Here is an 8,023-nt window from a genome sequence, read left to right as displayed (position 1 = left end):
TCAAATGGCCCCTTAGAGCTGAATCATTGGAGGTGCTTCGAGACCTTATCACCTATGGAGTACTCCTGGCCTACCATGAGCGGCAATGCAAAATGTACTGATTCTCGCGAAACTCTATAGCCTAAGAGGGCTTTAAACATCCACATATTGCTCAATGAAAGAAAGAATTATTGTATAGGAATCCGCACACCCAATAAATAAACCTATGTTGCGTTTTTTGTATGCCATTTTTAAAATACTAATTAATAAAGGGTTCAATTTTTTTCCAATTTTTTTTAATAAAGGGCGAAACAATTGCTTGGCTCTGTACCATGCCCGTGTTTGCTTGTGATCTGGGAACAGCACCTGGCCAAGCAGCTCTCAAAGCCGCCTCCAGTTGAATCCCAAAATTTCCGATTGATTCCAGAACCGGAATCCCAAACTTTCTGATTGACTACAGAACCAGTGTGCCACACGCTGGAACAAGCACATATCGCTGTCACTGAAGACACATCAGGGGCAAATGGATGTGAAGATGGCCCACTTAGATCGGTGCTAGCCAAGCCGACAATTTTTTCCGACAGAACAACAGAAGACACTGCTTAAACAGGCAGAGGGGGTAACCTCAAAGAACGAATGTGACAGAATGGGTTCAAACTAGTCCTTCACCGTTGCAAAAATTTCCGAGAATTTACAGGCACGACTCATACACTGATACACATCCAGAACAAGCATCCTTCTCTTCCCTCCGTTTTTCCCCAACGTTCCTTTTTCTTTTGTTTTACACCTACAAATGTACACCTAACAAACACGGGAAAGGGGAAACCCAATTGTCTTCATCCTCATCACACAAAGGCAAAAACAGTCTGAGATAGCACGCACAGGTGAAACAGTCCTTGGTGACCGACGCTACCCACCTCCGGTCGGAGAATCCAGGCTCCCCTGAGCAGCTCGCTGCTTCTCCCGCCAGTTCTCGCCCCACATCTTTGCCTCGGCCACCATTCGCTCCCTGTCCTGGCCCCTGTTTGCGGCCCCTGGGAGCTGCTCTCTGGGGGAGTCGGCCCGGTCCTTGCTCGGCGACCTGTGGCCAGAGCTGCCTGCATCGTCATTCTTGGAAAGCGCCCTTCCACTGTCACCAACCCGGTTCCGCTGGTCGCTGCCACCTGCTTTCTTGGATGTGTGCGCCAAGCTAGGATCATAAATCTGGTTTGCAAGGTATGACAGAGCGGTCACAACGTCGGCGATGAGTGGGCGGGATGCAGCCTCTGACTGGATGCACATTGATGCCACCGCAAGCGCCTGGTAAAGCCCCCGTGTAGGGAATCGCCCCTCCAGGTCCGGGTCAGCCATCTTTGGGAGCTTCCGCCTGTCATTGAAAAGGGGCCGCGCCTGCCAATAAAGAATTAACTTCATTACATTGTCATCAATCAACTGAAAAAGGCATATGGAAGATCATAACCATTGACCATCATAGAAGGATGCCTAATGTTCATTCTCTTCCAAGACATAACATGTGCTTGTATGCATATATATATCTAGCAACCAGGTATTATTTGAGACCGTAAGCAAGACATATTGCATTGAGCCTATTGGGCTGTATATAGGATACAGAGATTTGAGGCGCAATACACCTCTCTGGATACTATAGCAATATCTGATTACAATCCTAACTACCAAATATACTCGTACATTTTTTTAAGAAAAACTAAAGGTAGACTTCAGACTGCATTTGTAGAGTTTAACATAGTTTCTATCACAATCAGATGCAGCAGTTTAACATCGAAACGAAGAGCTATCACAATCATAGCACTTATGCCTAATCTTATAAACTATTCTCATACACCTCCTAGATTCAGTTTCAGTTCCATATCAAAATTAGATACACTTTCCAAACAATCCTAGATTCAGTTTCAGTTCCAGTTCCATATCAACAAAGAAAATACTGGTTACCCAACAGTTTGGCGTATTCAACAAATGATTAATGAACATTTTGAACAAACTTACCCATGACACAAGGTTTTGCTCTGACGCTGGTCTGGTGCTGTCAATGGCCTTCCGGCCAGTAATCAACTCAAGCAAGACAACTCCAAAGCTGTAAACATCTGACTTAACTGTAAGTTGTCCTGTCATAGCATATTCTGGAGCACAATAGCCATATGTTCCCATAACACGCGTTGAGACATGAGACTTGTCACCAACAGGACCCAACTTAGCAAGACCGAAGTCTGATAGCTTTGGATGGAAGCCCTCACCCAATAGAATATTTGATGACTTGAAATCCCTGTAAATAACTGGTGGCTGTGCCTTGTCATGCAGGTACTCCAGCCCTTTAGCAGCACCTGCAGCAATTTTCATCCTAGTGTTCCAATCCAAGGGCTCCTTGTCAGGAGGGAGATCTGCATTAAGTGCTAAGTTAATTCAGAGATAGAAAATATACCACTGCCGATAGTACTACTACAACACTTAACTGCAACAAAGTCAAAGTCTTCCTTTGCTTAGATCCCTTTTCTTAGTTTTCTGGTTGCCAAGTGGCTCTCTCAGCCTCTTGGGTGGTTTTTGTTGTGTTTGTTTCCCTGTACAGTTCTTACCCTTTTTTATTTATAAAATCTCACAGTGGGGGTTTCCCCTGCTGTATTTTACGCTAAAAAAAAGTGCTTATAATATGAATGAATTTCTCAGCAGTAGCAACTGCAGATCTGCACAACCAGTACTTCAAACATTGGAAGATTATCGGTTCCTGTTCCCAATATTGACCCAAAAGAAAATGTTCCTAGTGCACAGTTGCCACTACACTCTTGGGAACATCTGACATGAGTATATGACATAGTTCAAATATGACCTTTCTGGTCACAGTATTGGTAGACTACACCAAGTTCACAAGATATCTTAATTGGATTACTGTTGTTTTGGTGATTTATTTCTTTCCTAGGCTCCAATAACTGCCATGACTGAATTGCTAAAAATGATGTATTCTTATGTAACAGGAGACGCCTTCTGTCTGTCAACCAAGTAATTATACATAACCTTTTTATCTGAGTAATCAAATTAATTATCACATGTGTAACACAGAAGTAGTTGTATTCCATTAAAAGGAATTATAAAGGGAGAAATGAAATAAGCTATGGCTTTGCAACAAAAATGAACCTAAACAAAGGTAATTTTTCGAACACATTTTCAGTCACATGAAGAATAAGGATACGCCATTGATAGGACAATCATATATAAGTGAACAATTTTTAAAGTTCTAAATCGAAATCTGTAAACAATTCCACATTGCCTTATTTACTCTGTTTAGAGATTTCCCTAGAAAGGTACAATAAACAGTTGCAACTCTAAGAGCCTCTCCAAACTTCAATCGCTATTTCTCTATTTAGAGAGATCCCATGAATATTCTCTTTATATATCTCATCTCTCCAACGGACTCTCTCAGTTTCATTCTCTATACTTCAATGGTTTATCGAATTTCCCTTCTATATGAAAAAAAATCATGAGAGAACTACCATGTATTGAATTTAGAGAGTGATACAGCCTCTCCATTAGTGGAGAGCGAGAAGGGTGGTTTTGGAGAGTGGAAGAGATGGAGAGTGGTTAAGAGATTCTATTGGAATCTGATTTTTTTGTTTGTTTTCTAAATTTTGTGATAAAGAGCCATGTAGAAAACCTCTCAAATTGTTGATGTAAACGAGCTACTACTGCAATTAATTTTACTGTGCCCGTAATCACGATGCAAATATGAAAAGTACAACCTACTTTAATAAGGTAATGATGGAAATTAGGAAGGCATGGCCATGATTGACTATTGAAAAAAACCTATTGGCTACTGGGTACATTATGTCCTGCTGCATGGACAAAAGGACATGGGAGAGAAAAGTGTCTCACAATCATGGAAATATGCATTAATGCACATGGACAAAATCAGAAAGATGGGGCCAGACAGCATGGCAGATTGGCAGCATATACTCCAATAGGCATGTGAAAGATAAGTACTAGCATGCACTGAACAGCAAACAGTAGGAGCAAGTAACCATAAACAGGAAACTTAACAGGCACTAATATGCAAAAGATAATAGAAAAGAAACGAACAGTCTTACCATGCAAATGGTCCTCCAATGATCCAAGTGGCATGTACTCATACACGAGAAGGCGTTGATCTCCATCAGCACAATAACCAACCAAATTGACAAGGTTTTGATGATGCAGCAAACTAAGCATAAGAACTTCCACTAGAAACTCTTTGTTTCCTTGATTACCATCCCTATTCAGCTGTTTGATAGCAACAACCTGCAACAGATTATTCATCATTTCAGTAAAATACTAATGCAGTGCTTCATCTTACGATTCAGGATTTCAAGTAATTGTATACGAATCAAATGACATGCATAACTTGTTTGTCTGTTTCATGTCATTCATCTTGTGAATTTAAAATGAAGGACCTATGAAACTGTCTATAGTGTCCTCATTTATCAGGCCAGTATAAGTTGGATCAGCTATAAGTGAACACAGATTTTTTGTGCCTGTGGGGATCCACCACACATGTGCAGGCACTGCTTTTTCTTGAATGTCCTAGACAGATCAATGACGCCATTGGTACAACTGAGCCACTTTTGTACTAGTCCAACAGCAAGAAACAAGAAAAGTGGAAGCCCCGCTTTGACGACAAAGCTCATTACCTGGCCCATGTCAAGGCGGCCCTTGTAAACACGCCCAAACCCTCCCTCCCCAATGAAGCATTCATCCCTGAAGTTCTTTGTTGCGGCTGCAAGCTGGCGGAAGGTGAAGGTCTGAGCAGAGATGACATTGCCACTGGCGTCCCTGAGAACTGAAAGCTCCTTCTTCGAGCCAGCATTGCCTTTGGCCCGAGCCTTGTCAGCCCCTGCACATATCCATTGTCTACATAATCAAGACAGTCATTTACAAACAAACCAATATACTAATCATAATAGGAAACATATCCCTGCTTCTAATCAATGGGTGATCATCATGTGGAGTTTCTGAATTTGGAGATGCAAGTCGATATCCTTCTCCCCTTCTAACAATATCATTCTCCTATCTCTAATAATAATAATAATAGTACTGTAAAAAAAAGATCCGAAGACAGCATCGTTCCTGTCATTTCCCTCAATCACATCAACATGCACTAGGGATCAGCCGCTCCATTCGTACCAACCCAACCACCACGAAGAGACTAACACCGAGCATCAAACCTCGCTCGGATCCGGTTCCGATCCCAACAACAACAACAAACCAAGGGAACGATCCCAAAGGAGAGAGGGAGACGCGCATAAACAGCACGCACCTGCGTGGTCCCTCTTGACGCGCGGCGGCGCCACCACGGCCTCCTCCGCCCGGCCGCCTCCACCGCCAGCGGCAGCGGACGAGGACGAGGACGCCCGCCCGACGCCGCCATTGCCTCCGCCGGGGCCCTTGGCGCCGTAGTACTTGAGCTCCTCGTCGCGCATGGAGCCGAAGCACGGGAAGCAGCCCATCGCCGTGCCCGGGGTGGGCTACCACCACCCACCAATCAATAGCTCACCGCGGCGCCGCGCGACGAACCCGCATTCCCGCACCGACAAGCCGGGTTGACGGGGCGGGGGAGGGCGGCGAGGCGGCGCGGATCAGGAAGGCGGGGGGAGGTGGAGGAGACGTGTGGGCGGCGGCGTCGGCTGCTCTGGGCAGCAGCTGCTGCTTATAGCAGAGCAGGCAGGGCAGGATGCTCCGGCTCCAGCCTCAGGGGTTGGTAGGACGGAAACGGGAAAGCGTGGGACGGAGACGGGAGGTTAGGAGAGACTTCACTGTCATTTTACAAGGATTTCAGAATAATCATTCTGCGATCTAGGTTGCCTCTTTTGAAACAAATATCTGTGCCAAACAAGCACGTGTTATGTTCATCGCCTTGGCACTTGGCAGTATTTTTTTGTCTGATATTTTCCATGGTAAAAATAAGCATTCCTTAAGGTTAGCGTTATTACATTTATACTTTATAATAACTATTTATAGGCAAATTAACAGAATACTAGTAACAGCACTTGATGGTTTGAGGAACTAATTGCTGAGCGGCAACTTGCAAATGGAGTCCAAATCAGATGTCGGCTCTTTCACACGCACTACTTTTTTTTTTCTGATGAGGGGGCTTCAGAGTACTACTAATTTAATTGTCCAGTTGACTCATCTACTAACTACAAGAAGCGATTCTCTATCTATTCATATCGATTCTATTCTATCTATTTAGTCTATTTTTTTATTTTTAACGAAAAAAACTCAAACGGATTCGTGTATCTGGCCGTGGTGAAGAACCCTGCGACCCATTTAACATCAACTACCTATTAATCCAGGCTCAAAAAACTACCTATTAATCCTTCCGCATAATCGGAAATTGAAAATTGGTAATCAGTAGTAATTACGAAATTAAATTTCCCATCCCATCAAGTCGAACCGAGGAGATCATGCACATTATTATCTTCCTTTTCTATCTTTAGATATACATTATTCTCATCGCACATCGCCGTCCGCCTATATCATTCTGATCGGTATTGACATGTAATGGTTAATGGGACCGTTTGTTTGCAAGAACTGAGTGTAGTTTATTGTGTTTGGTTCTGTTTCCCTATAGTGACAGGCTAGTTAGAGATCTCGTTTGTTACTAGCATGTGATAGACTTACCACCAAGCAATTTCCCTTAACTCCTTGCAGACATTATTACAGACAGGTTGAAGATGGCCGTTCCATGGTGGCCGTGACCTTCACACCGTGTCTGCAAATGGGAGGAATGGGAGGTCGCGGCCGTGCTCGCGCCAGAGGCAGGAGAAGACGCGGAAGGTCTCTAGGGGCGGCTGCGTGAGGTGCGCGAAACGGAGCAGCGCGACGGCGAGGAACCTTTCCGGCAGCGAGAGGGAGGAGAGAACATGGTGACCGCGTAGCGGAGTGGTGGCGAGGCGGCGAAACAGGCGGAAGAGGAGGAACGAGGTGGATGGCGGTGGGAGGTGGATGCGGAGGCGGATAAGGAGGCCGTGGAGGCGGTGGAGGTGCGGGAGGAAGGTCGAGGACGCGACGTGGCGAGCAACAGCGAGGCACGCTAGGTGCAGGATGGCGGCAACTGCAGGTGCGAGCTCACCTCCTCGAAGAAGCCCTTCGCCTTCATCTCGGGGGAGAGGCGACCGTGGCTGCGCCTACGCCCGGGCTCCTCTCGCTGTCGTACCATGACTGCAACTACGCTTGGGCTCGGGAGGTGACGAGAGTGGTGGGTGACAAAAAAGTCAGAAAACTGATCGGGGGGTGAGGAGAGTGAGCGATGGGCGACATAGAGATCCAGGCCCGTGAGAAATGAAGTCCATTTCCGTTTCTCGGGCTATAGGCTCCACGGTGCTTTAAGCACCATGCGACCCAGGACCCAGAAGTGTCCAGGCAAACAAACACGGCACGCTGCACCGCCAGGGCATGTCCCATATCCCCGTCTAGGTAAACAAACACGCCCAATAAAACTCTACCGTCATGATCAGAAAATACAGTCACTGGCCTTGGGGATGCTCACATCACCAGTGAGTTGTCTCGGTTGGTTAGCAGAAGCCACCATTTGGGATAGAGACCGGCATCCCCTCACGTCCTCTGGTATACACTCAGGACGGCCTGATCGAAGGCGGATCCGGCGAGAAGGCAGCTTGGCCAGTGAGCAGAAGCTCAATGTAAGGACCGGTTGGATGGCTAGAGGGGGTGAATAGCCTATAAAAACCTTCAATACACAATTCAAAACTAGGAACATGAATTAGTAATGAATGTAATTCCTAACAAACACTATGCGCCCATAGCCAATCACCTAAACGCAAGCCTCCTGAATAATTCTAGTGAGCAAAGCAAGAACACACAAGCACAAGCACTAGAAACTAGTTGAGCAAGAAAAGAGTAATCTACTCGACTACTCTAGCACAAACAACAATTAGAGCTAAGGCTATTCGAGCAAGTTACTGTTGATGGTCACTAACACCTGTTTTGACCATCAACATTCCGCCCAAAAGCATGATAAAGTGAGGTAAATCATCATCACAAATGT

The 8,023-nt window shown here is 45.4% G+C and overlaps 1 protein-coding gene across 2 annotated transcripts; it reads right to left on the bottom strand.

Moving 5' to 3' along the window:
• Positions 1-616: 616 nt before the first annotated feature.
• Positions 617-5,718, bottom strand: LOC136494814 (serine/threonine-protein kinase PBS1-like). 2 transcript variants are annotated; one of them, XM_066490990.1, is made up of 5 exons: positions 5,276-5,718; positions 4,650-4,852; positions 4,071-4,260; positions 1,984-2,375; positions 617-1,368 (listed from the first exon to the last, which is right to left on the bottom strand). In XM_066490990.1, the coding sequence occupies exons 1-5, from the start codon at positions 5,463-5,465 to the stop codon at positions 889-891; spliced, it is 1,455 nt and encodes a 484-aa protein (XP_066347087.1). In that variant the 5' UTR covers positions 5,466-5,718; the 3' UTR covers positions 617-888. The 2 variants fall into 2 exon arrangements, with proteins under 2 accessions (XP_066347087.1, XP_066347088.1); XM_066490991.1 differs by having other exon boundaries at positions 4,650-4,869; positions 5,276-5,499.
• Positions 5,719-8,023: the final 2,305 nt, after the last annotated feature.

The sequence above is a fragment of the Miscanthus floridulus genome, chromosome 11 (genome assembly GCF_019320115.1).
Source record: "Miscanthus floridulus cultivar M001 chromosome 11, ASM1932011v1, whole genome shotgun sequence".
Lineage (NCBI taxonomy): Eukaryota > Viridiplantae > Streptophyta > Magnoliopsida > Poales > Poaceae > Miscanthus > Miscanthus floridulus.
Note: the sequence above shows the minus strand (reverse complement) of the source record. Positions and strands in the feature narration are given on the sequence as shown.

Excerpts from the sequence above, each read along its gene's own strand:
- LOC136494814 (XM_066490990.1), bottom strand. The coding sequence starts at position 5,465 with ATGGGCTGCTTCCCGTGCTTCGGCTCCATGCGCGACGAGGAGCTCAAG. Across the intron at positions 4,853-5,275 it reads CGTCAAGAGGGACCACGCAG|GGGCTGACAAGGCTCGGGCC; the intron begins GTGCGTGCTGTT and ends GGATATGTGCAG. Across the intron at positions 1,369-1,983 it reads AGCAAAACCTTGTGTCATGG|GCGCGGCCCCTTTTCAATGA; the intron begins GTAAGTTTGTTC and ends CTTTATTGGCAG.